At 49.5% G+C, this 27,979-nt stretch overlaps 3 protein-coding genes across 3 annotated transcripts in view; all 3 read left to right on the top strand.

The window, feature by feature from the left end:
- Positions 1–3,084, top strand: part of LOC310693850 (uncharacterized protein) — a 33,595-nt gene extending 30,511 nt beyond the window's left edge. Inside the window, exons 23-24 of the mRNA XM_083476236.1 lie at positions 1,222–1,349; positions 1,641–3,084. Of these exons, the coding sequence (XP_083332362.1) occupies positions 1,222–1,349; positions 1,641–1,847 (335 nt within the window). The 3' untranslated portion in view covers positions 1,848–3,084. The remainder of the gene's footprint in view (positions 1–1,221; positions 1,350–1,640) is intronic.
- Positions 3,085–8,261: 5,177 nt separating this feature from the next.
- Positions 8,262–10,457, top strand: MIF (macrophage migration inhibitory factor). Its single transcript, XM_083478966.1, has 3 exons — positions 8,262–8,454; positions 8,979–9,151; positions 10,209–10,457. The coding sequence occupies exons 1-3, from the start codon at positions 8,347–8,349 to the stop codon at positions 10,273–10,275; spliced, it is 348 nt and encodes a 115-aa protein (XP_083335092.1). The 5' UTR covers positions 8,262–8,346; the 3' UTR covers positions 10,276–10,457.
- Positions 10,458–12,299: 1,842 nt separating this feature from the next.
- DDX51 (DEAD-box helicase 51) lies at positions 12,300–27,559 on the top strand. The gene is made up of 16 exons (XM_083478630.1): positions 12,300–12,370; positions 14,398–14,762; positions 15,802–16,004; positions 16,648–16,798; positions 18,087–18,223; positions 18,525–18,596; positions 19,630–19,736; positions 19,949–20,057; positions 21,075–21,226; positions 22,624–22,798; positions 23,748–23,863; positions 24,494–24,610; positions 25,438–25,539; positions 25,667–25,730; positions 26,770–26,904; positions 27,055–27,559. Exons 1-16 carry the CDS (start codon positions 12,348–12,350, stop codon positions 27,079–27,081), a joined length of 2,055 nt encoding a protein of 684 aa, XP_083334756.1. The 5' UTR covers positions 12,300–12,347; the 3' UTR covers positions 27,082–27,559.
- The last annotated feature ends 420 nt before the right edge of the window (positions 27,560–27,979 follow it).

Below are 27,979 nucleotides of genomic sequence, written 5' to 3'. Positions count from 1 at the left end.
GTGGCACCCAGCCCACACTGGCCTCTGGCAAAGCAGCCACTCATCCACCCCCAGAGGGCCTGGTCGGGGTGGGTGAGGTTGCAGGCACACCGAGGTATTGAAGCGGACATCTCAGTTGGTAGAGCATAAGGCTCTTAATCTCAGGGTCTTGAGTTAGAGCACCACACTGGGGAAAAGATTCATGTACTGCAAAGGGTTGCACTAGATTAATAATAATAATAATATTTATACCCCGCCCTCCCCAGCCAAGACCGGGCTCAGGGTGGCTAACAACCAATAATAAAAACAAGTTGATTAAAATACAATTTAAAAGATTAAGATACAACATTAAAACAATTAGGGAGCAATCTCTTCATAGGAGGAGAAAGGAAAAAGAAAGAGGGGGAGGGAATCAAACTGATTCTAAGCCAAAGGCCAGGTGGAACAACTCTGTTTTACAGGCCCTGCGGAAAGAGATCAGATCCCGCAGGGCCCTGGTCTCAAGAGACAGAGCATCAAATTAGTTCTGATTCTACAGTGGTACCTCGGGTGAAGTACTTAATTCGTTCTGGAGGTCCGTTCTTAACCTGAAACTGTTCTTAACCCGAAGCACCACTTTAGTTAATGGGGCCTCCTGCTGCTGCCGCGCCGCCGAAGCACGATTTCTGTTCTCATCCTGAAGCAAAGTTCTTAACCTGAGGTACTATTTCTGGGTTAGCGGAGTCTGTAACCTGAAGCGTATGTAACCTGAGGTAAGGTAAAGGTAAAGGTACCCCTGCCCGTACGGGCCAGTCTTGACAGACTCTAGGGTTGTGCGCTCATCTCACTCTAGAGGCCGGGAGCCAGCGCTGTCCGCAGACACTTCCGGGTCACGTGGCCAGTGTGACAAGCTGCATCTGGCGAGCCAGACCAGCACAGCACACGGAAACGCCGTTTACCTTCCCGCTATAAAGCGGTACCTATTTATCTACTTGCACTTAAGGGTGCTTTCGAACTGCTAGGTGGGCAGGAGCTGGGACCGAAAGATGGGAGCTCACCCCGCCGTGGGGATTCGAACTGCCGACCATACAGTCGGCAAGTCCTAGGCACTGAGGTTTTACCCACAGCGCCACCCGCGTCCCCTTGACCTGAGGTACCACTGTATCATTCTTCTCCCCGCATAATGTCTGAAGCAGACCAGCTGCAAAGAATTGGGCCCACTGCGCGTTGTTGTTTGTTTAGCTTTTTCTCTGCCTTCCCCAGCTGGAGCCACCATTGCCGTGATGGTTGAGATCTTCAACCAGACCTTCCGCCCGTCGGCCTTTGTGATCGTGGGGTTCATCAACTGGATGGGTCTCTTCCTGCTCGGGATGATCTTTCCGTTCATTGTGGTGAGGCAGCGCACGGGCCACAGGCAACCCGCCAAGTCCCACACAATCAACCCTGCCGCGGGACATCGGACACTTAAGGCCATGATGAGGACATGGGTGATTTTGCACGCAATTGCTTGAAAGTGAAAAATGGGGTGTTTACTTCCCCAAAAAATTACAGGTGTCCTGTATGGGCCGGAGTACCTGATTGGTGGACGAGATCCTCCTCTGTATGATGCCAAGTGTTTGCAAGGAGGGTTTTGAGAATGCAACGCGAGCTTCCTTAACCTTTCCCTTCCCTTCTCTTTCCAGGAATATCTCGGCCCCTTCTGCTTCCTGATCTTCATGGGCATCCTTACAGCCTCAGGCATTTTCATCTTCTTGTTCCTCCCAGAAACAAAAGGGAAATCTATCATGGAAATTACAGCAGAGTTTAATAAGCTGAATTATGGAAAGAAACAAGTTTTTCCTGCTGAAAATAAAGTTCCTCAGGAAACCATCTTCTGCACCAGGCTCTAGCACCCCATTTGCAGAATCTCCAGCTCTGGAGCAGAGGAGAGAGGAGGGTGAAGAGTCACTAGCTCTGCCCCATGCAAAGAAAACAACAGCCTGCCCGTGGCTTTCAGCCAAGATGGGACATTTCACCAGTTTACATCCTGTTTCCAGTTTACATCCTGTTTCCCATGAGAGACAGGTTATCTATGGTTTGTTTACTCCCAACAAATTGCAATCTGAAGCCATGGTTTGTTGTTGGCTTATGAACCTTGGTTTGGTGTTATGTCTAACGTGTCTTTAACCATGGTTTGCTTGAACCCTTGACAAAAAAACCCTCACCAAACCAAAAAGGCAAAAGCAACTGAAAAACAAGTCAAATATTGGGAGAATGAGGCAACAGCTTGCTTAATTTTCTGTGGGTTGACTTGTTTTTTGTTTTTCAAATAATATTTATTATTTTCAGTAGATAAACATAGTAAAAAAAAAAGATTAACAATAATAAAAACAAAGAATAAAAGAAAAAGAGAAAAAAGAAAAGATACATACAGCATATTACCACTTAATTAAAATTAAGTACCATCCACCTTCATAAACATAGTATTTGACTTCCTCAAATCTCTTCCATCCGAATTTCTTTGTAATTATATGTAGCAGTTTCCAATATCAGTGTTTCAAAAAACCAGATCAGTCCTAATCATATTACATAACTTTCCTTATCGTACATTTTCTTATTTATAAATTGAATTCAGTTTAATCCTAGGCCTAATTGTTTCTTTCAAGTGGTTACATAGCTTTAATATTACAATATTTATTCAAATAGTCTTTAAATTTCTTCCAGTCTTCTTGATGTTCCTCTTCTTTCTGGTCGCGGATTCTCCCGGTGAGATCAGCCAGCTTCATAAACTCCATCATCTTCATCTGCCATTCTTCTACCGTTGGGATGACTTGTTAACCCATGGTTTGTTAAACAAACCACGGTTTAGTGTAGTGGGGAGGAAACTGTAGCTGTAGTCATTCCTGCTCATTGGACATGCTGGCTGGGATCTGGAGTCCAACCATGGCTGGAGAGCCATAGATTCCTCACTCCTTGCACTCTCTGTGGAGGAGGCCTATCTCATTCAGTGTCATCTGGCGCCCCCATAGTTGTGGCTATATTCGATTCTGAGTTTTGTAATGTTTACTTCTGCTGTATGTTGCTTTGAATGCAGAAGGTGTATAAGAGTGAGGTATAAATGAAATAAACAATGATTATTTCTGCAAAGGCTTCTTAGAACTCTCTGTAGCGCCAGAGGCTGGGGGCAAAAAAAAAAAAATGGCATCATGCTATTGCTCACCATACGTTGCGACTTAGCTGTTCAGTGGTGATGACTCCAAGCTCCGCTTTCAGCTGGACTCAGAGGGAACTCCAGAAAATGGCTGATCCAAGCAGGGCCTTCAGTGTGTTGGCACCAAATTTAAGAGGTGCTGAATGCAAGCATTGCATGCCCAGGAACAAATGGAGGGGAATAAAGACTCCTAAGTGTCCCTTCACAGTTGTGTCTTTCCTGCCTCCACCAGACAGAGGCCCTTCTTGGTAGTGGCACCCACCCTGTGGAATGCCCTCCCACCAGATGTCAAGGAGATGAGTCATTATATATCTTTTAGGAGGCATCTGAAGGCAGATTTAATGTTTTACTATGTCTTTATATGTGCTGGAAGCCACCCAGAGTGGCTGGGGCAACCCAGTCAGATGGGCTGGGTACAAATAAATTATTATTATTATTATTATTATTATTATTATTATTATTATTATCCAAATCAGGCATGCATGGCTCCCTATGCCTATCTGACATTCCTGCATAAGAGTCCCTGGTAATACCTGAGATCGGTCAGAAAGACCTTGGCAATAAGGTTGTTCCCAATAAAAGGTAAAGGTAAAGGACCCCATGACGGTTAAGTCCTGTCAAAGGTGTCTATGGAGTTGTGGCACCCATCTCGCTTTCAGGCCTAGGGAGATGCTGTTTGTTCACAGCTTTCCAGGTCATGTGGCCAGCAGGACTAAACCGCTTTTGGTGCAACTGAACACTGGGACAGAAACCAGAGCGCACAGAAATGTTGTTTACCTTCCCACCGCAGCGGTACCTATTTATCTACTTGCACTGGCGTGCTTTCGAACTGCTAGGTTGGCAGGAGCTAAGACAGAGCAATGGAAGCCCACTCCATCTAGGGAATTTAAACCACCGACCTTCTGATCAGCAAGCCCAAGAGGCTCAGTGATTTAGACCATAGCGCCACCCGCATCCCTCTTGTTCCCAGCAAGGAAGCTCACGGAACCTAACCATCAGCCGCTCAATGACCACCCCAGACACACACCCAGCAGGGTCACCCTCCTGTATATTTAGGCTCTTTATGCAGCTGGAAACTGATGCCAGGTTTGGTCCTGTACAATGTAGGTGGGGCATCTGGGAAGGCAATAACCAGAGGTGGGTGGAAATCCAGTTGGAGATAAACTCAATCTCTCACTATCGCTCCCTCGTAAAAAGTAAACAGCACCATTGACCACACCTTTCTTGCTCACTCCCATTGAATCTCATTTTCTGTAGGTATACGGACTAATTATACACCCCCAAAGTGTTTCTCTCTTCCTCCAAAGGATCTGATCTCTCAGTTCCCAAAGCTAGTCAGATATTTTACATGACATAAGAGCTGATGGCCGAGTTATTTTTTCCTTTTCCCTCCCCATCCATTTCTCCTTTTACATTAGTCTATTCATTTATTCACTTACTAAATAGCTAAAGAATCTGTCCCCATCTGCACAATGCCTCTTCCTTCAAAGTGCAGGCTGGGGTCTTGCAATTCCAGGGACATCTAATCTTCAGAAGACCTCTGGGGAGGTTGAAAGCTTGCTCAATTATTTGTGCGCTTTTAATTGAGAAAGGTACCATATTTTTCGCTCTATAAGACGCACCAGACCACAAGACGCACATAGTTTTTGGAAGAGGAAAACAAGAAAAAATATATTCTGAATCTCAGAAGCCAGAACAGCAAGAGGGATCGCTGCGCAGTGAAAGCAGCAATCCTTCTTGCTGTTCTGGCTTCTGGGATAGCTACGCAGCCTGCATTTGCTCCATAAGACGCACACACATTTCCCCTTACTGTTTAGGATGTAAAAGGTGAGTCTTATAGAGCAAAAAATACGGTACCTCCTACAGTTTATTTTTTTATTCCCCCCACCCCTCCCAATGGGCCCGGCATAGCAACCTGCAACTTGGGTCTCCTTTTGAATCATACCCATTTGATTGCAAGTTGTTGCTTTGTTTATCAGCTGGTCATATTTCTCATCTGAAGTCAAATTCCATCAGGATACAACAGAGAGAACAGTGTGGGTGTTGGGTAGCAGATTCTTCAGCCAGACAACACAATGCCTGGTGGATTTGGTGCTTGTTGGTTTTGACATCAGACTCTCCTTTGGGTTTTGCTTTCTCATGCAGAAAATCAGGATTACCCTGTGCCATTATTATTTTTAAAACAGAATGTGGAGTGTCGCCTTCAATCTGCCTCATCCAAAAGCAGAAGCCAGTGAGATACATAAAAATATGCCTGGAATCCCCCTCCCTCCTCCAAGCCTCTGGGGCCTTCTTCGTAAGCGAGAGCAGGAGACCGTGTACCAAATAGGATGGGTGCTGCTGCTTCCTTGGCTACTGTTTTTGTGGCACAGTATGTGCATGGGGTCTTTATGCAGAAAGTGAAGAGGAATTAAAGAACCTTTTAATGAGGGTGAAAGAGGAGAGCGCAAAATATGGTCTGAAGCTCAACATCAAAAAAACGAAGATCATGGCCACTGGTCCCATCACCTCCTGGCAAATAGAAGGGGAAGAAATGGAGGCAGTGAGAGATTTTACTTTCTTGGGCTCCATGATCAGTGCAGATGGTGACAGCAGTCACGAAATTAAAAGACGCCTGCTCCTTGAGAGAAAGGCGATGGCAAACCTAGACAGCATCTTAAAAAGCAGAGACATCACCTTGCCAACAAACGTCCGTATAGTAAAAGCCATGGTTTTCCCAGTAGTGATGTATGGAAGTGAGAGCTGGCCCATAAAGAAGGCTGATCGCCGAAGAATTGATGCTTTTGAATTATGGTGCTGGAGGAGACTCTTGAGAGTCCCATGGACTGCAAGAAGATCAAACCTCTCCATTCTGAAGGAAATCAGCCCTGAGTGCTCACTGGAAGGACAGATCGTGAAGCTGAGGCTCCAATACTTTGGCCACCTCATGAGAAGAGAAGACTCCCTGGAAAAGACCCTGATGTTGGGAAAGATGGAGGGCACAAGGAGAAGGGGACGACAGAGAATGAGATGGTTGGATGGTGTTCTTGAAGCTACCAGCATGAGTTTGATCAAACTGCGGGAGGCAGTGGAGGACAGAAGTGCCTGGCGTGCTCTGGTCCATGGGGTCACGAAGAGTCGGACACGACTAAACGACTAAACAACAACAACAACATGTGCATGGGGTAGGGGACGTGGGTGGCACTGTGGGTTAAACCGATCGGAAGGTTGGCGGTTCGAATCCCCATGACGGGGTGAGCTCCCGTTGCTCGGTCCCTGCTCCTGCCAACCTAGCAGTTCGAAAGCACGTCAAAGTGCAAGTAGATAAATAGGTACCACTCCGGCAGGAAGGTAAACGGCGTTTCCATGCGCTGCTCTGGTTCGCCAGAAGCGGCTTGGTCATGCTGGCCACATGACCCAGAAGCTGTACGCCAGCTTCCTTGGCCAGTAAAGCAAGATGAGCGCCGCAACCGCAGAGTTGCCTGCAACTGGTCAGGGGTCCCTTTACCTTTACTTGTATGGGGTGGGCTGATTTTTAACTATCCTGATGAAGCACCGCATTCTTTGGGGAATTTTGGTATCTTGTATTTGCAGTTGGATGGGGGAGGGGGGTCTCCCCTACCTAAACAGGCTGTTGGCTCATTCAGTAAATATTGAGAGTGGGGAAAGAGGGAGCAATGTACTCCATACAGCTGAGATAGCTCAGTCGGTAGAACATGAGCCTCTTAATCTCAGGGCCGTGGGTTTGAGCCCCATGTTGGGCAAGGCATTACTACATTGCAGGGGGCTGGAATTAGATGACCCTTGGGATCCCAATTCTCTGACTCCGTGATACAGCATTTTCATAAGGAGAAAGGAAACGTGTTTCACCTTAAAGTTGGTCTCCTGTACTACAAGCAAGTCTGACACCCATTTCCAGGTTTCTGTTTAGAATACCCTATGATTTGCCAGTCAGAGTCGTTCTTTTTCTTTCTTTTTCAACCCTATCCTTCATCCTTTTTGGATTTCAGTGCGGTTTACGATTCTCACCCCCTCCCTGGTCATGAAAATGGCAACATTTGTGCACCAGAGGGAAGAAGAAGAGTTTGGATTTGATATCCCACTTTATCACTACCCGAAGGAGTCTCAAAGCGGCTAACATTCTCCTTTCCCTTCCCCACAACAAACACTCTGTGAGGTGAGTGGGGCTGAGAGACTTCAGAGAAGTGTGACTAGCCCAAGGTCACCCAGCAGCTGCAGGTGGAGGAGCAGGGAAGCGAACCCACTTCACCAGATTACGAGTCTACCGCTCTTAACCACTACACCACATTGGGTAACCAGCAGGCCTAGGGGCACCTCAAGGTTTGCAGAAGTACATCCCCCACACAAAACAAACAAACAACCCCCCCCCCAATGAATGTGGTCTCAAGAAGTTCAGCAGCCCGGAAATGCAGACTGACAGCTGGAAAGGGAAAACAGGGTAGGAGAGGGACAGACAGAATGAAGTGTCCTAAAACAGGGCAAGGATCAATGCATGCTGGATAGCTCAGTTGGTTAGTGTGTGGGGCTGATAATGCCAAGGTTGCAGGTTCGCCTCCTGTATGGGACAACTGTATAATTCCTGCATTGCAGGAGGTTGGACAGGATCCCTTCCAACTCTACTATTCTATGAAAGGACACGGCTTGGCAGATCCCACGTGCAGGCACCCTATTGCAAGGGGAGTGCCTTCTGACGTCGATTTCATATTCTGCATCACCGGGAAAGCCACCGAGGTGAAGGAGAGAGAGCAGATCAGCAACCATTGCTCCTCTCTGAAAGCAGCGCCGGGCCTCCCTCCGCCTCGCCCAGCCCAGCCCGCCTGGAGGGCACCGAGCACGTGGCTCGCCCAGGCGGGCATTGGGTACGTGCAGCCTGGCACAGGCGCCCCCCACCCCACGCCACCATCCTGCCCCGCAGTCCGCCAGCCGCATCCTCGCGCCCTGCCCTTCACAGCAGCTCCAGAAACGGAGCACCAGCCAAGCTCGGTCCCGTTAGGCAGCCCCTCTCCCCCCCCCCCGGGAGGGGACTCGATCAGGGCTGCACTTGCTGCCCCCCTCCCGCCTGCTGCAGCTGCGGCCCCTTTAAGAGCGCGGGGGAGGGAGGAGTTCCCGGCGCGCTCTCGGGCGCAGCCCTACAAAGCGGGGAGGCAGCTCCCATTTTGCACGCAGTTTGTAGCCAGCAAGACGCATAAGCAGCCAAGATGCCCATGTTCGTGGTCAACACCAACGTGAGCCGGGACGCCGTGCCCGAGAGCCTCCTCGGAGAGCTCACCCAGCAGCTAGCCAAGGCGACCGGCAAGCCAGCCCAGGTGAGAGGGGGTTGGGAAGGAGTGGCACTCTGCGCGCGCTCAGGGGCTTCTTTCCACATCTGATCTCCAAACCGGGAGAGTCCCGCCTGCCCTCCTTTTCAATCAACCAGCTCTTCATCTGCCGGTGGCAGCAACAAGGCGGCTGGGAAGCCGGGTTGGGCGCCTGAATCTGGGCCAGGGAGGGCCCTTTGCAGAGATTTCTGGGGCGGAGGAAGCTCCCGGTTAGCGGGAGAAGCGAGTTTGCAGAAAGGGTGGGCGCGCGGAAACACACGCAGACTCGGAGAATTGTAGATTTGGAAGAGACCCCCCCCCCAGGCCATCCAGCCCAACCCCCTGCGAGGCAGGCATTTCAATACCGTAAACTGCTTTAGCTTTGCAAACGTGTTAGCAGTTTATTGCTGCACCGCTAGGTGCCACTTAAAAAAAAAAAAAACTTTAAAGATTTGTATGAACAATTCCTGCTCCAAAACCTCAACCACCAGGCGCAGCCATAAAAGTATTTCGTTTGCTGCCTCCCTCCGCAGTACATCGCCATCCACATCGTGGCTGACCAGATGATGTCCTTCGGAGGCTCCTCTGATCCCTGTGCCCTCTGCAGCCTCCACAGCATCGGCAAGATTGGCGGGCCGCAGAATAAGGCCTACACGAAGCTGCTGTGTGAGCTGCTGACCAAGCACCTGCACATACCTGCAGACAGGTGAGCTACAAGCCGAGAGCCCGTGCTGGCTGGGAAGGGAGCATCTTTGTTGAATTGCAGGGTGTTATTGTCTGAAGGCTAAAAGCCAAGCACCCCAGGTCACTGCTGAACACATGTCTGGGAACCACATTTCTAAAAAAGCACTTGCATCTCATAAAAGAGCAGGAAGGACCATGTCAGCAGCACAGAAGTGACCTCCCCAGGGAACACGCCTGGGCAGTGTGTGTTGAGGTCTTGGGCTGCCCAGACAAGAAGACCTTGCTGATGTGGTCTAAAGGAAAACAGCAATACGTTTGGCACCAGCTTGGCTCCAGGAGTTTCCAGAAAGAGGCGTACAGTGGTATGTTGGATTAAGAACTTAATTCGTTCTGGAGGTCCGTTCTTAACCTGAAACTGTTCTTAACCTGGGGTACCACTTTAGCTAATGGGGCCTCCTGCCGCCGCCGTGCCGCCAGAGCACGATTTCTGTTCTCATCCTGAAGCAAAGTTCTTAACCCGAGATACTATTTCTGGGTTAGCGGAGTCTGTAACCTGAAGCGTCTGTAATCCGAGGTACCACTGTACAAGGCACCATCCAACTGTATTAGGTTCTCCATAGCAGTAAAATACCATAGGGAGGTGGACTGTAGCTCAGCTGGAGAACATTTGCATGCAGGAGCGTCTCCAAGTTAGGCTGAAAAAGACTGCTTGCTGAAACCCAGGAGAGCCACTGCTTGCCCACCAAACTAATAAGCTAGCTGGAGCCAATGGTCTGCCTCATCGAGCAGCTTCCTATGTTCATCAAAAGCAGTGCAGAGGTCCCATGATGAAAGAGAAGCAAGACTGTCAGGAACTAAGAGTCATTTCTTGCAGTGTTAGGATTCTCCTCCAGCAAAGATGGGGGAACATGTGTTGCTTAACTCCAGCTCCCATTACTCCTGCTTCGTGACCACACTTGAGTCCTAGCATCTCAATAGGTACACGTTCCCCATCCCTGCCTTACCTGGGCAGGTGTGGGAGCCACGTGTAACGCTGGTGCTCTCTTGGGCTGATTTTTGCTGTTTTGCTTCTTTTGTAGAGTCTACATCAACTACTGTGACATGAACGCCGCTAACGTGGGTTGGAACGGCTCCACCTTTGCCTAGTCTGCTCCTTCCTGCACAGCCACCTGGTGGACCTGCTGCCCCCTTGTGTTTGCTGGCAATCACTACCACCACCTCTTCCTTCCTCTCCCCCCCCCCCACCTTCCTTTTGATGGTTCTTTTTAGCAGAGCCTATTGCATGCATCCAGTTTCTGAAATGCAAATAAAAGCTCTGGCGAAAGCTGTGCAAGTGCAAAGTGTTTCTGTGATAGGGGGTGGGGATGGCCCTAACCAGATCAAGGAGGAGGAGGAGGAGTTCTATTTTGCAGGGGCCTTTGAGATGGCGGGCTGCTGGGTCTCGCTGTTGCGGCTAGTTCAGTAGAGAGGCACTAATGCTGTTGGCATACTAGACATTTAAAGCACATGATCCCCACCCCTCAAAAAGAATCCCAGGAGTCACACTTTAAGGGCGTTGGGAATTATAGTTCTATGAGGAGTAAACTATAGTTCCCAAGATTCTTTGGGGGAGTCATGCTTTAGATGTATGGTGTGCACACAGCCTAAATTACCACCAGGGCTTGAAATGGGCAGATGCGGCCCACTCCATCCACTCCCATGCTCTGGACTTAGGGATCTTGTACTCCAACACCACCTGAAGGACTGTATCTCGCATCCCCCCCTTTATACCAGCCATCCAGTTTGGGGCCAATAGGAGGATGGAGCTCACTGACCTCCAGAAGGCCCCCTAGATCTGCTTGCGTATCTGTGCTGAATACACCTGCAAAGAGTTAAGCAGCTCCTGTGGAGTGTGAGGAGCAATGCTGTTGGTTGAATGGGTGATCTCTCGGGTATACAGAAAAATGGGGTCCCAATCTTTTGCCACCTCTTTTGGAAGGGGGGGAGCTCCACCTGGTAATGCACAAAACCCCCCAAGGCCTGCCTGCAAATTGCTCTTTCAGGGATGTGACCGGTAAGTGCCTTGACTCCTGTAATGCTTAGCTGACCTTCCAAAGCAAACATAAAACGTCCTGCATTCCTGTTCTCACACTGGCTAAACAGATGCTGCTGCTGCTTCTTTGCCGATCACTTGTACCCAAGAAAGATTGTCTTCCATAAACACGGTTTTAACTGTGAGTCCATAAGTGACTGTGGAGGTCAATTCTGGATCCACACGTCCTTCCACAGTTGGGACATAAGTTTCCAGGTGAGAGTCGATCACGGTGAGAGTTTGCCAAACATGCCTTCCTCTGAGCGCGTTTTTCCCTTTCATCCTGAGTTCAAGCGTCTTCAAAGCCCATGACAACTTTGGTAAGGCTGTTCTCCAACTGGAGAGCTCGCAGGCCAATGTTTCCCAGTTGTCGGTGTCTATACAGTGGTACCTCGGGTTAAGTACTTAATTCGTTCTGGAGGTCCATTCTTCACCTGAAACTGTTCTTAACCTGAAGCACCACTTTAGCTAATGGGGCCTCCCACTGCTGCTGCTGCGCCGCCGGAGCACGATTTCTGTTCTCATCCTGAAGCAAAGCTCTTAACCCGAGGTACTGTTTCTGGGTTAGTGGAGTCTGTAACCTGAAGCGTATGTAACCCGAGGTACCACTATACTGTACTACATTTTTTTAGATTTGCCTTGAGAGCGTCTTTAAACCTCTTGTTGACCACCAGCATTACGCTTTCCATTTTAAATTTCGGAATAGAGCAGTTTGTTTGGAAGAAGCTAATTGGGCGTCCACACATCATGACCACTGTTATGTCGCACTGGCTAAACAGATGTAACACCTCCCCCGGAAGGCTCAAAAGGGAGGCCTCCTTTGCCCCCTCCTCGAATTCGCCCAGGTTCCCTTAGGGCTGCCCTTACTCCTGGCGGGAGCGGATTCCCGCGGGCGCCCCTTTCCCGCGCGCCTCTCTCTCCACGCCGGCCTCCCGCGCTGCCAGTTGTGAATGGGGAGAGCGCCGTCGCCCGACATTGGCCAGCGCGGGGACTGCGTCACTCGGCAGCGACAGGAACCGAGTTCAGGCCGGCCACGAGACGGCGCGCCTCATCTGCATACCTCGGCCCTGATTGGCCACCTGTCGTAATCGTTAAGGGACGACGTCGGCGTTCATCGCTAGGCGCCGGCGGAGGGAAAAGAGCAGGCATGGCGCTCTTCGTCGTCCACAGGTGAGAAGGGGGCCGGACATGCGGCCCGCGGCTGCCTGGTTCGGGTCCAGGCGGCGCTGAGGCTTCCGCGACCGAGCCCCGGGCGGGACCGCGAGGGAGGAGGCTTCGCTGCCGCTTGGGCTGCGGGCGAATGTGGATGTTTGGCTTGAAATTCGAGCCCAGTTGTGAGTGGGAAAGGGGCTTCGTGGTCACATGACAGCGGTGGCGGCAAGGATGATTTCCACTGCAGCCCCTCAAAGCACTTTTTAAGGACTTGGAGGTGCGTCTGGCAGCATCAGCATCATTACAGTGGTTACCTCGGGTTAAGTATTTAATTCGTTCCGGAGGTCCGTTCTTAACCTGAAACTGTTCTTAACCTGAAGCACCACTTTAACTAATGGGGCCTCTTGCTGCTGCTGCGCCCCTGGAGCACGATTTCTGTTCTCATCCTGAAGCAAAGTTCTTAACCTGAAGGACTATTTCTGGGTTAGCGGAGTCTGTAACCTGAAGCGTATGTAACCCGAGGTACCACTGTACTATTATTTACCCTCTTCATCCGAAGATCGCAGGGCGGTTTACAATGCAATCATACAAAAAAGAGAGTGCAGATGCATAATCAAAGAACCAGCCAATAGCCCCACCCTCAATACATTTAAAAGGCCATAAACCTACTAAATCAGCCAAAGTCCTCGTTATGGAGGAGTGTTTTTGCCCGGTTCCTGAAGATATGCAATGAAGGCCTCAGGTGAGCCTCCCAGGGGAGAGCATTCCACAAGTGGGGAGCCACCACAGGAAAGGCCTGTTCTTGTGTCGCCACCTTCCAGACTTCTCGTGGAGGGGGCACATGAAGAAGGGCCTCAGGGGATGATTGCAGGGTTCGGGTCAGTTCATATGGGTTGTTGTTGTTGTTGTTGTTGAATTTATATACCACCCTATAACCACAGGTCTCAGGGCGGTTCACAGAATAAAATCAGAATATAAAACCATAAATACATGAATCAAAATAAAAACAACAGTCCAATAAATGAATAACCCTGACCTTGGTTCTTAAGGTACAGTGGTGCCTCGCAAGACGAAAAGAATCCGTTCTGTGATTTTCTTCGTCTAGCGGTTTTTTTCGTCTTGCGAAGCAAGCCCATTGAAGGATTAGCGGATTAGCGCTATTAGCGGCTTTTAGAGGCTTTTAGCGGCTTATCTGCTGATCGGATCAGCTGATAAGCGGCTTAGCGGCTTAGAAAAAGGGGGGGAGGGGGGGAAACCAGCAGGAACTCGCAAGACATTGTCGTCTTGCGAAGCAAGGCCATAGGAGATTCGTTTTGCGAAGCACTTCCAAAACGGAAAACTCTTTCGTCTAGCGAGTTTTCCGTCTTGCGAGGCATTCGTCTTGCGGGGCACCACTGTATTGTGGTATATGGAACAGCAGGACGTTCTTAAGTCGGTGTCAGTAGCGGCATTGGGAAAGAAGTGATTAACTCATTTCAGGCTCTTTTTTTTATCAGAATTGTGCACAAGAATTCCGACCACCATAAATTATGAAGGCATTTAATCACCTTTTCCTGTTCTCTGGCTACAGTCATCTTCACGGCACTCCTCCAATTGTGTTTCTTTTAAAAAAAAATATTTAATAAACTAATATGGCAGGAGACTAAGCCTTTGTAGTGTAGCCCAGTGTTGTTATAGCTAATTTCTCTCAGCATCTCTCCTGCCCCCATGCAGTACTATGATTATAACACCACTGGTCTACTTTGCAGGGCTGTGGTCAGTCAGAGCTCACCCCACCCTCCCATGTAGTATCCATGCGCTGGCAATCTCCCAAAGTGTTCCAGAAACTTCCCCTGGTTCAAACCACTACTGTGGTTTTCAACTGGATAAGAGTGAATAGGCAAAAATTAAAATACAGCAAATCAGTATGTCTTAACCACCCAGCTAAAAATGAAAAATGAAGGTGCCCAATTTAACTTTTTTGGGGGGAGAGTTCCACTGTTGGGGTGCTGCCACCAAAGAAAACCCTTGTTAGTGGAGTACTGAAACCATTGTGAAATCCACAGGTATCTTGGTGATGAAGACAATGACCTCAAAGACCACTCGCAAGTGCTCCTGCAACGGCTGAAGGAACGGGTAAGAGCTCGACAGCAGCAAAGGCAGCAGCAGGATGATCACATGCCTGCAGAAAGTGGACCAGATAATGAAATGCCTGACATGGACTTGGAGAAGGAAGCAAAGCAGAAATCCAAAAAGAGGAAGCAAAGTGAGGAATCCCCTTTTACAGGATGCCATAGAAAGAAAAAGAAGAAATTATCCACTGAAGGGGGTGAAGGTGTGGAAGAGAAAGACGCTGATCTTAGTCCAAGAAGAAGTAAAACAAGTGGAAAGGAATCAAAGACACCACAAGGAAGGACTGATGGAGGGGAAGGTAAAATAAATTGTGGGTGGAAACTGGGAGCTACATTCAGTCTCCATTGTTTCTGGGCAGTGCTCAGTCAACAATATGATAGTATCTGCTCGGGCCACACACACACCCCAAATCAGGCCAGTGATGCTCATCTTTTAGAGATAGGAAGGCACAGTCTAAGAATAAATGTGTACCATAAAGATTGGCTCTGACTTCCAGAATGAAGGGAAGGGCTGTGGTTCAGCAGTAGAGCACCTGCTTTGCATGCAGAAGGTTCCGGGTTCAGTTTGGGATATCTTGGTAGGGCTGTGGGTGTCCTCTGTCTGGGGGGCCTCTGCCAGTCAGTGTAAACGAGGAGTGGGGAACTTCTGAACTTCCAGACTACAACCTCCCAGCAGCCCTAGGTAGCATGGCCAGGGATGATGGGAGTTGTAGTTCAGCAACATCTCAAGGACCAAAGGTTCCTCACACTCATTGTAGACAAAACTGAGCTAGACAGACCCTAGTGGTCTGACGCAGTCTAAGGCAGCTTCCTAATGAGAATCATAATACAGGAAGGGTTTGCTTTTTATTCAAAGTATTTTTGGCCTACTCTTCATCTGAGAAAGACTCCCAGAGTGGCTTACCGTATTCAGTAATAACACCATATCTCTTCAAGAGAAGCCATCAGTAGGGATTTCTGCTCCCCCAGTGTGGTGTGTACAGCAAAACTCCTGTTGTGTCTCTCATGAATCACTTTCTCCCAGCTTCTCTTGCCTCTTGTGTGAGCAGCTGCTGGTATGGATAAGCCCTCACTTCTCTCCTTGAGACTCCCACTTGCTATAAAGTGAGCAGCTGCCTGCTTCTTTGGCTCTGTTGATTGGCACTAGGAGGGGTGGGATGAGCGGGGGGGGGGGGAATGGGACAGACTGCTTTCTGAGCACTTTGGGGCCCTTTCCCACCTTGGGCCCAACCATTCCCCCCACTCCCAGCTCACCTTTTCCTCTTTTTTTGAAAATGCCATAAGCAGATCTTTTTCTTAAACTCAAATCATTTGTCATGTTCATGTTGCTTTTACCAGGAAGTGAAATTAAGTTAGCAAGCCAACTTGGAGATGATGGCTCAGCAGGAGAGAGGGAGGATGGCGCGGAAGCCAGAGCAAATGAGAGGCATGGTGAAAAGGAGCAGATTCTGAAGTCACCGCAGGATCCAAAGGAAACCCCCCCACCTCCCAACACAATCGTCCTTGGTGACTGGGTTTTGAAGGCCGCGCAGAAGAAGAAGGTAGCTCACTTAAGTCTTGAGCCGATAGTCTGTTATCAACATGCTTTGCTCCCAGTCTTTGTCAAAGGCTCAGCCACACTGCTCTGCGATGAGGTCAGGGTTGCTTCCTTACTGAAGCAACACTTGGAGGGTCAAGGTGACGGCTGGGTTTGGCTATCTGTTCAATGCAGGGATTGGAAACCTGTGGCGCTCCCTAGATGATGCTGAACTACAACTCCGATCATCCCTGAACATTGGTCATGACGGCTGTGACTGATGGGGGCTGGAATCCAACAACAGCTGGAGGGCTGCAGATATCCCCCTCCCCACCGCTAATGTTAATATTAATAATAAACACATGTATAGCTTGCTTCATATCACAGAGCCATCAAAGCCTTAGTTTGGTGCTTGAGCATAGCACCCTTTTAATTCCTTTACCCCATTAGTTTCCTCTCTTTTTCGACAACGGGGACCAAGCCTTGTTGAAGCTCAATAGAGGAGATTCCATGGAAGCAAAACCTTTCAGCTGGAACATTGGGCCTGATTTGTCCTGAGGCTGGAGTGGCAGTGTTCTTTGTGGCATCTTGTCGGGACAGAGTTGTGTGTGCCTGCAGTTCTCTTGAGTCCACAGTTCCACCATCACATGTGCGTCTGTCATTTCCAGGTGGAGCCTCTTCTGCCACGCTGGCTGGCTGAACCTAAGCTGGTCCAGAGGCGGATCAAAGAGAATGTTGTCCCACTCCAAGACGTTCCAGTAATCCATCCAAAATTGAGGAAGAAACTGCAAGCAAATGGAATAGAGTCTTTGTTTCCAGGTATCATCATAGTGGGAATTTTTTTTCTCTTCCATGCTTTTAAACCCATATTTAGAAGATGGCCAGAGTTTGGGAGATGGATGGATGTGAATGGTTAGTGCTTAGAAGAGAGGGACCTCTGCTCTTTAAATGAAAGTTGGTGGGAGTCGCTCCCATCGGTGCTTCAGTTGTAACCTCTCTGCAGTGTTTGATGTGGTGTCAAACTGAGGAAGCACAGTTTTATCCACAGCAAATTATTTAGCTAGGCTAGAATGTCAATGAAATACCTAGATGTAAATGTGGACCTGCATCTCTCATCCCACTGCAAGTTCCACCTCAAGTGTGTGGATCCATTCGCATGTGATGAGAGAGAAGCAACCCCACCTTTCTCAGAACTCTGGTGCAAAGGAGCCAGAGGGCTGTGGGTATCCTTCACGACACCCTGTTAAACAAATTCTGCCCAGAAATAAATGAGCCAGCTGCTGCCCCTGGACCTTTGTTCTGGGTGCTCCAGTAATGATTCCCCAAGACACCTGAGTGCCCACAAATACTTTCCATAGGACCACTCCCCCTCCACTTCTCATAAGGGAGCTGTTCCTGGAGGAAGAACTGTGAGGCAAGAGACTCCATCAGGCAAGCCCTCCTTCCACCTGCCTTGGCCCACCCTCTGCTTCTCAATGTGTATTGTATTATGTACTGTGGCTTGCCGTTGTTTTATTGATTATAGTTTAGATATTATTGTAACTGTTGAGTGGATTTCTGTTTAATTTTTATATGTTGATATTATTATTTTATACGATTCTAATGATTGTTGAATGTTACTCTTTCAATGGAGGTTGCCCATTTTAAAGTTACGTTTTATTATGGCATTTTTGTATCGCATAAGATTGCTATAAGATGTACATTTTTTGTTTCTTCAGCTTGTAAACCGCCTTGAGTATTGTAAGATAGAAAGGCGGTATACAAATTAAAAATGATAATGATAATGATGGCAATTCCAAGCTCTCTCTTTTGTATGGTGAGGCTAGGCTGCAGTTGACAGAGCTGGAGAGAAGACTTAAAAGTGGATTCATTGATGGAATGTGAAGCGTATAAACATTTGGAAGGTGAAAAAGTGTAGGCAAAAGAGAAAGATGGCTCGGTTTTCTTGCTGGTGGCCACCAAATCCTTGGCAGGAGAGAAAGTAGTATACAAATTCCAAAACCGCCTTGAAACCTCTCCCATACCCCTTGCCCTCTTCCTTACCCTTTAAGCAGTGGGGGGAATGTTATTGGGGTATGTGCTGATCCTGCCTCCTCTTTTTTTTCAGTTCAGGCCGAGGTGATTCCAGCCATCTTGGAAAGCGGGTTTTTGGCCGGGAGAGGTGGCTACCAGCCCAGTGATATCTGCGTCTCAGCCCCTACCGGCAGTGGCAAGACCCTGGCCTTTGTCATTCCGGTGGTGCAGGTGAGTTTTGGGCGAAGCGGAGAGCTGGTGGCTGGTGTGTGTTCTGTGCCAAAATAGCCTCCTGTTGTGCAACCCAGTGTGGGCTGCTTTAAGACTTTTGCGTAGAAGGAGTAGTATCAGGCTGGTGAATTTGGAATGCACTGTCTCAAAGGATCCCCCAGCACTTGGGGCACAGGGGGATGTGACTCAATCGACTGTGTGTCCATTTAGCTCTCTTGGTTGCTTTTCCCACACCCATTCGTGTAGACTGAGGAGCAGGAGACACCCATCTCTTCCTGATCGCTGGCCTTTGTATTTCCAGGCTCTGTTAGACCGAGTCGTCTGCCGAGTACGAGCTCTGGCCGTCCTGCCCACCAAGGAACTAGCCCAGCAGGTGCGTTACTGAGGAGAGATTTGTTGATGGGGTGGGGGACTTTGGACTCCAGCTGTGAGTTCATCCCAATTGGATTCTCCAATTTGTAGGATGTGTGGTCAGCCCCACGAATGCGTTAACTAGTTTACAGTCATACGTCAGGGCGAATACGCTTCAGCTTAAATATTTTCGGGTTGCACTCTGTGGCGGCCCGGAAGTAACGGAGCTTGTTACTTCCGGGTTTCGCCGCTTGTGCCTGCGCAGACACTCAAAATGACGTCATGCGCAGAAGCGGCAAAATGCGACATGCGCAGATGTGCAGTCGCATCTTACTTTCGCTTCAGGTTGCGAACGGGGCTCTGGAACGGATCCCGTTCGCATCCAGAGGTACCACTGTATAAGTGATTAGACTAGCTTAACAGTACTGCACAGTCTTGTTCTTCAGATTTTATACTGCCACCCCCCTTACAAATACTCACTGCATAAGTTTAGCCTTTATACCCTTCTCTCCCTCCCTCATAATGCTAGAAATCAAGATTCCCCCAGTTGAAGGGATCAGCGGTAAATTCAAGACAGGCAAATATAGATAGGTATAAATTTTTAACTCTCACAGTGCACAGTACTGCCCCCAGAAGCTGTGAGCCTCACCACTCACTGGCTCAGATGAGAGGGAATTCACAGAGTAGCCGAGGCCTATCTCCACGTACTAGGCAGGATGGCTAAATAGAACCTCTGGGTTCAGAAGCAGTCTACCCCAGAATACCAGTCAGGGAAGGCCCATTACCTTCCTGCCTTCGGGGGGGGGGGGGAGCTGTTGCAGAAGCATCTATTAGGCTCTGTAAGTAGAAGCACCAACACAAGAGAAGAGCCCTGCTGAACCCGTTGCCACGTGTCAGAAGTGCAAAGGACCAGGCATTTTGGGAGCTGTCAAGAGCCGGATTTTTGCCTTTGCTCTTCTTGCCTCAAGTTTGGCCCTGAAGGTGTGTTTTGTGCCTTGCTGCTCCTGAGAGGCAGCCCTATTCCCTCTAGGCCACTGATTCTCTCCTCTCCACAGGTGACTAAAGTATTCAACATTTACACTGACGGGACGGGGCTGAAAGTGGTCCAGCTCACCGGGCAGAAATCATTTGCAAAGGAGCAGGAGTCGCTCGCTGAGGAGACGTAAGTTCACCTTCTCTTCGTTTGGCTTTGCACGCCAACCTCCTCCTTGCGTCTTGGCCCAGGAAGCCGAGCCCAGAGGTGGCACAGCAGCAGCTGCAGAGGCCTCCATCTTCTTCCTTAGCAATGGGCGCAAGTGAGAGATTGTCTGGTGCTGCTGCTTCTCCGTAAATCACACTCCTCTTCACTGCCTGTTCTGGTGCTTCTTTTTCCAGGCTGATGGGATTTCGCAGCCTGGCAGACATTGTCGTGGCCACTCCTGGGCGCCTCGTAGATCATCTTCAGCAGAGCCCCCAGTTCAGCCTGAAAGAACTTCGCTTCCTGGTGAGGAATCCCTCTCCCCCCGCCCCCATGTTTGGGGATTGCATCACATGCAGTGTTGTGGCTGGAACGGCCCTTATAAGGCAGCGGCTTCCAAAGTGGGCATTCCTGCCCCCCAGGGGGAGGGAATTACCTAGAGGGACACTTAGAGGCAGGGGTAAATTACTTTTAAAAAGCTGGCATCAGTGGGTCAGGTTCATCAGTTTTGCTGAATCACGTTTTAACTGGATTTTGAATAGATGTGCAATTAATTGTTGCTGTTTTGAATTTTATTGTGCTATTACCTTCCGTAGAGGGCCATGCAAACTGCTACAGTGGTACCTCGGTTCTCGAACGTAATCCATTCCGGAAGACCATTCGACTTCCGAAACGTTCGAAAACCGAGGCGTAAAAGGCTGGCTGCAAATGGAATTGAGAAAATGGAAAAGCACCCAGCGGAGGCCGTTCAACTTCTGAGGCATGTTCGAAAATGGAAGCATTTACTTCCGGGTTTTCGGCATTCAGGTTTTGAAACGTCCGACAACGGAGACGTTTGAGAACCGAGGTACCACTGTATTCTGAATGCCTTTTGTAGGGTAGGGGACACAGGAGATGAGTTTATGGAACCAAGGGGGCGGTGGGTGGGAAAAGTTAGGGAACCGCTGATATAAGGGGTTGGGGTAGTGGACTGTGACACGGTGTCCCTGTTACATAAAATGTGACCTATAATAGCCTTATAACTTGCATTGCTTCCTTCTCCCGCACATGTCCATTCTTTAATGCATGATTCAGCCAGCTGCTTCCTGGATGAAAGTGCCTCTCTCACTGGCCCTGCTTTGAGGCTCTCCTCCCTGCAGGCTGGGCTCCCAGCCACACGCAGCTCCACCACGAATGTAAAGGCAACGGGACCCCACCCTCAAAACGCTCTCCCCCCTCCCAGCAGACCTTGGCAAGGCAATGCCAGCTACGGCTGTGAAGCTCTCTGCAGTGCCAGAGGTCGTGAGCCTCCCCTGACTGCCTCTCTTTTGCCCGTGAGCGCAGATAATTGACGAAGCCGATCGCATGATTGACAACATGCACCAGGACTGGCTGCGGCAGGTGGTGGCGGCAGCAGCTCATTCAGCGGTGGAAGAGGGCTCTGGCACCCCACAGCTGTTCAGGAGGGCAGAGCAGGGGCCCCTCACGGCAGCCAGGTACACCGGACGCACCGGAGAGGAGAATGAGAAGGGAAACGGCAGGGCAGGGTGGGAAGTGGTGGGACGGATCAGCAGAGGACCCCTTCTGGATCCTGGAAGCACAGTCAGCTCCTCCTGGGAGTCAGGCCTTGTGCAGAAACTGCCCACTGTGTTGTGGGGGGTTCCTTTGCCGGGAATGTGACCCCAAAGGTCGCCTTGTGGGTCCCAAACCCCTGAATACCAAGGAGCTGGCCTGAGAACGGTGTGTGTGGATCCAGCGGGTGGGGAGCAGAGGGGCACTGGAAAAGCCCCTCATTTGCTTGTGTTTGAGTCGGGAGGCCTATCCCACCCAGTGCCTTTTGCTTTTTTTGCTGTAGTGTTACCAAAGCAAGGAAGGATTGGACTCTGATTAATAAAATACACCCGAGGCTTGACCAGCAAGGCTCTGGGAGGAGTGCCAGTAATAATTCCTCTCCACCCCTTGGCCCAGGTCGTTTTATTCACAAAAGAACTTTTTACACAGTGTTCGTAAGAACCAATCAGGTTTCCTCTGAGCATTTCAAAAACCCCACGTGGGACGAAGTTCAAGTTAAAACTACAAAGAAACTATTTCCTACTTGAGCATGCATAGTAGTCCAGAGTAAATAAAATAGGAATAAAAGGAGGAATGCATTCAGCAAAACCCCGGAGGTCATAAACAGGAATAAACAGGAGAGGAAGGATGGTAGTATTTACCATCTCCTTGTGATCTCTCTTCCTGGCCCTTAAAAAGGCAAAGGGACCCCTGACCATTAGGTCCAGTCATGACCGACTCTGAGGTTGCGCGCTCATCTCGCTCTATAGGCCGAGGGAGCCGGCATTTGTCCACAGACAGCTTCTGGGTCATGTGGCCAGCATGACTAAGACACTTCTGGCGAACCAGAGCAGCGCACGGAAACGCCATTTACCTTCCCACCAGAGCGGTACCTATTTATCTACTTGCACTTTGACGTGCTTTCGAACTGCTAGGTTGGCAGGAGCAGGGACCAAACAACAGGAGCTCACCCTGTCGCGGGGATTCGAACTGCTGACCTTCTGATCGGCGAGTCCTAGGCTCTGTGGTTTAACCCACAGCGCCACCTGCCTTAAGATCTATCTAAAGATTAACAAACTACATCAAAGTAACCTACTATCTTTATGTACTGAGGATGCCTGATCTGTGTTTCAGAATGCTTATACGTGCTTGTCAGGCATAGAGAAAGCAAATGGCAGAGGTGCAAAGGCTGTGGGATTCGATCAGAAATTATTGTCAATGAATCAAACCCAGTCAACGCAATGCTTTCATCGCGGACACCAATGGCTTGCTCCATATTTCATAATTCCTCATAGCAGTCCCACCTGACCCCCACACTCTGGGTATTTGCACCCCTACACAGAGCTGGCTGCCCCCACGTCCCACTGCAGAAGCTCCTCTTCTCGGCCACCCTGACACGGAACCCCGAAAAGCTGCAGCCGCTGGGCCTCTACCGGCCTCGCCTCTTCACACCCATCTCCTCGGAGGAGAAGGCAACGGAGACCACGAAGAAGTACGCCCTCCCAGAGGGGCTCTCGGTAAGAGGCGGGGCTTGCAGGCAGCCCGCCCACCTGCCACTCTGGTTCTGGCAGAGCCAGGAAGGCGTGTTTGGCGAGGGGGACGTGAATGGTGAGAAAGTGCCCTTTTGGGACAGCACCAGCCCTTCTCTCCAGACTGGACGGCAAATTGGGTTGGGGGAGGCAGAAGGCCCCATTCCTTGGCAGCAGCAGCAGGTGCCTCAAGTCCCAGGCAGTTCCATGTAGGGTTCGGGGGCTCAGAAGTTGGGTCCCTGGGAGGGCAGGAATGCACAGAAAGGTTTGCGTTTCTTCGGCTGCATAATTTCTCAGGCGGCTAACAAAGTAGTATAGAGAGAATAAAAATAGGAAATAATAATAGAAGACTTAGAAAGAAGGCAGCAAGCTGGCTGGTCACTGGTTTAGGGACTCGGCCCTGGTGGTTTGTCGGGGAGGGGGTGATTTTGTGACTTGAATATCAGAGAGGCAAATGCAGAAGAGTCGCTGCTTCTAAATTGGGAACTCCATAATGGATCCCCCCCCTCTTGGGGGGGTGTTACTGGGTTGTTTTTATTTTGATTATATATAATGTGGTTTTAGATTGATCTATACCTGAGATCTCCAGGTATAGGTTGGTATGTAAATAATAATAACATTATTATTATTGTTATTAATATATTTATTATTAATATAAATAAATGGCTTAATGTATGAAAACTGGTGGTCTAGAAACATAGTGGAAGTTGTCAATTCTGAAGTGAAAAGGGTGTTTTGCGAGAAACACACTGACCTAGTCTTGAATTGTTCACTGGAGACACAGTCTCTTATCGTCTGAGAGTCAGGAGTGTCAGCCCTTGAGCCTGTCCTGTTCCTTGGCCCAAAGTGGCCCTCCTCGTCTTCCCAAACGGATTGGGCAGGAAGCACTCCTGGGGGGCGGGGCACAAACGGCTCTTCTTTCCTCCCCCTGCCACAGCAATACTACGTGCCCTGCAACCTGCGCTGGAAGCCCCTCTTCCTCTTGCATTTCCTGCTGCGGCTGAAGTTCTCCCGCGTCCTCTGCTTCACCAACAGCAGGGACACGTCACACAGGTGAGGCTGTGCAGTAGTGGGATCTTTGCGGGCTAGGCTTGAACTTTCATAGGAAGCCGATGTTGGGATACTGCCGGGAAGACGGGGGCATCAGGCAGGCCCCAGCTGGCTCCAGCCACCGGCTGGCAGCCGATCTCCCTTGGAACAGCATCAATTAACGACACGAGCCTCAGATACGTTTAGAGACCCGTGCACACCCTACCAGCAGTGCACGTAAATCTTCTCACAGCAAAAGAGGCAGACAGAGAAATATGTGAGCATAATGTACAGCATTTTATTCAGCATAGTTCAGGAACAGAGGAAAACATGTCTGCTTCCCTTTGCCTCCAGTAAAAAAGCAGTAACACAAAAGCTATATACAAGCGGACGTTCCCAGCAAGTGCTGGAAGGCATGTGATACACAATAGTCCTGCCTGTCCCTTTTTAAGGTGGAACGGAACTATATCCTAACAGCCAACAGAGCACTGGTCCCGTCTGCTGAGGCAGAGGATCCTTTGGAGTCTCAGCAGCCCTCCTGGGAGGGGCTGGTCCTTGATCCTGGGATCCCCTTCCTCTGCCTGCAGAGCAGGGGCTCTGCCGCTGGTCTGTGCCCCCATCCTCATCCTTTGTTCTCTCTCTCCACCACCCCAGGCTCTTTCTACTGCTTCGAGCCTTTGGCGGCGTGAACGTGGCCGAGTTCTCTTCCAGGCTGAATCCAAGGCAAAGGAAGTTGACACTGAAGGAGTTTGAACAGGGGAAGATCCAGCTGTGAGTATTTCCAGGGCAAGGGGGGCTGGCCACATCCTCGTGTCTCAGTTGCACATCACACACTGGCTGCCTCTTGATCTCCAGATGTGCAGGGATGGTGGGAAGTTTCTGGCACAGTCGGGAGCCGAGTTGAGCCAGAAGAGGACCTGCCTTTCGTGGGATGCCTCTCTTCTTCTTCTTCTTTTTTATAATAATTTTTATTAAGTTTTCCATTAAACAATCCAATCATATCACGTTAATTATTCCAAATTATACCAATACAAATCATAAAATCTGAATATTTTGCCAAATTGTAAATTTTGTTGGGGGTTTCCATGCTTCGAGTTCAGTAGGGTCCGATCATCTCATATTTGTGCTGCTTTTAATGTACACCAGTCCCATCTTCCAATCTTCTTGATGTTATCCTTTTTCTTCTTAATAGCCTCTGAGTTGTTTCCACAGGCGAGTTAAAATAAACAATTTTATACTTCTGTGTGAACTTTGTAAGGCTCTCCCTTTTTTTTTTTTAGAACTGGAAAGTCTTTTGTTTGCAGTAAATCTTAACACGCTGATCCAAAAGTCTTCCTCGAGTGGCAATCGCCATTTCCCCCCAGCTCCGATGAAATAGAATCTAGGCGTTTGCTCATTAATTTTTCCCAGACAAGTTGCACCATAAATTAGCTGGGATGTCTCTTCTTCATGACACGAGAAGAAACTGTACGAGCCAGGCCTCTTCCCCAACCCACCACACCACAAGCCCCCAGCCCTTTCTTTGCGGACCAAGCATCTCTTTAGTGGCTGCGCTCAGATCTGCTGGGGTGACATCGATATCTCTCCTCAACACTCAGGTTAATCAGTACAGACGCCACAGCCCGAGGAATCGACATTGGTGGAGTGAAATGCGTCATCAGCTATGATGCTCCTCAGTTCATCAGGACCTACATTCATCGGTAATTCCCTCAGAGGGAGGCTTTCAAATAATGTGAACGAGTTTCCTTTTCCCCCAGGTAGCTTAGGGGTGGGGGCTCAGAAGTGGCACCTCCTGGAAAAGACCAACCTTCCTCTCTCTGTTTTCAGAGTGGGCAGAACGGCTCGTGCAGGGAAAGCGGGACTGGCCTTCACCATGGTGCTGAAACAGCAGGTAATTATAATTATTATTATTATTATTATTATTATTATTATTATTATTATTATTATTATTATTATTATTTATATGCCGCCCATCGGACTGGGACTCCCCGGCCACTCTGGGCAGCTTCTGACAAATTATAAAAGGTAAAGGACCCCAACAGTTAAGTCCAGTCACGAACGACTCTGGGGTTGCGGCGCTCATCTCGCTTTACTGGCCAAGGGAGCCAACGTTTGTCCGCAGACAGTTTTTCTGGGTCAGGACTAAGCCGCTTCTGGCGAACCAGAGCAGCGCACGGAAATGCTGTTGACCTGCTGGAGTGGTACCTTTCAACTGCTAGGTGGGCAGGAGCTGGGACCGAACAACAGGAGCTCACCCTGCCACAGGGATTTGGACCGCCGACCTTCCGATCGGCAAGCCCTAGGCTCAGTGGTTTACACCACAGCGCCACCTGCGTCCCCTGACAAATTATAAAACCTCATACATTAAAAATCTGCCTTCAGATGCCTTCTAAAAGTCAGATAGATGTTTATTTCCTTGACATCTGAATGGAGGGTGTTCCACAGGGTGGACACAACTACTTAGAGCGTTCTCTTGTCTGGTTCCCTGTAACCTCACGTCTTCTAATGAGGGAACCACCAGAAGGACCTCAGTGTCCGGGCTGAACTATTGTGTGGGGCAGGGAGGCTGAGAGGCTGCCACACGTTCCCATCCCTCTCCGGAGTAACCCAGATGCTGCATTCTGGGTGCCTTTGCACAGACGGAGGTCCTCGTAGTGAGGTCTCCTGTGGCCCAGACAGGCTCTGCTTCAAGGACTTCAGTGGCAGCAACTGGGGTAGAAAATGGCCTAGAGAACAGCATGGAGGTGAGCAGGGAGTGGGCTTCAGGGACACTGCCTGGTTGCTGAATGCCCAGCTCAGCTGCCCGTCAGTCCACACCCAGGGCCTCTTCCACTGAATTTAGGTGGTTGGTCAGTAGGACCCTTTCACAGCTTTCTGTAATGTGGGTTTTAGAATGCAGCATGGTGTTCACTTCCTTCTTTGCTTTCCAGGAGAGGAAGTTTCTGAAGATGCTGAGGGAAGCCGGTCTTCCTGAGTTGGAGCAGCAGCTGGTGAAGAACACATCCCTCCAGCCACTCCTCCCACAGTATGAGGAAGCCTTGGCAGACCTCCAGAAGATAATGAAGGTATCCATCGCTCCACGCAGGAATTTGCCCTGATAGCCAAGGCTGTTGAGCATGCATTTGTGCTTCTTTAGATTCCAAAATGCTGCTTCTGGTCTCTGGGGTGTCTGAAATGGGCCTAATCACCTCCCTTCCTCATCTTTCCCTCAACAGGAGGAGCGAGCTGAGAAGAGATCTTGAGCAAGTCCAGGCAAGCGAGAGATGTCTCACTGAGAATAATCAGGGGGCTGGAACTCTTACTTTGTGGTTTGGATTCCAGTGTCTTGAGTACACAGTGACATTCAGAAGCAAACACTAAGGCTTAAGAGCTCCTGGAAGTATCAAGATACGGAAGGAGTGTCCATCGCACGGCTTAAGGAGAGCCAACTGCCATCCTACGTCGTCAAGGCCACCTCTTGATCCCTCAAAGACCAGCAGAACATGCCTTAGCTTGTAAATAAAAGCTCTTTCTCCCTATGAGCCAAAGAACTGCCAGCCTTTCCCTGTGAGTGGCCCTAATCCTCACCAGCCTTGCCTATCCCAGTGCTACTCCCTCACGGCCAAAAGAGGGGATCAAAGGTTGCTGAGCCCAGCTGGGCTTTAAGAGTGAGGGCTCCATCTCAGGAAGAAGTTTTAAATAAAGAAATCAGCCTGGGCCTTCTGGGGCAGGCAAGATGTCTCCCTCTTTGTGTGTGTGTTTGCTTTGCTGTTTTTAAAACAAAAGTGCCTTCCTCCAGAGGCTGTTGAACTACAGATCCCATCATCCCTTGCTGGCCATGCTGGTGAAGTCCCAGGACTCTGTGTGTGTGCTAAGGCTGGACTTCAGGAAGTTGCCCTGACCCTTGGGGTGCTGGTGCACCTTTTCCCTGCTGCAGGAGATCTCCTTTCGGAAAGCAAGAAAGCTAAAACCAGCCCCTGTGCAGTTCCACCGTTGTAAAGGTTGCCTTGTGGAGTCGGGGCGGCGGGTAGCCTTTTTATTTTAGTCTATGGATTTTAAGGGACGCGGGTGGCGCTGTGGGTTAAACCACAGAGCCTAGGACTTGCCAATCAGAAGGTCGGCGGTTTGAATCCCCGTGACAGGGTGAGCTCCCATTGCTTG

Source organism: Podarcis liolepis (assembly GCF_965112155.1).
Source record: "Podarcis liolepis genome assembly, chromosome: 15".
Classification (NCBI taxonomy): Eukaryota; Metazoa; Chordata; class Lepidosauria; order Squamata; family Lacertidae; genus Podarcis; species Podarcis liolepis.
This window is presented reverse-complemented; position numbering and strand designations above follow the sequence as displayed.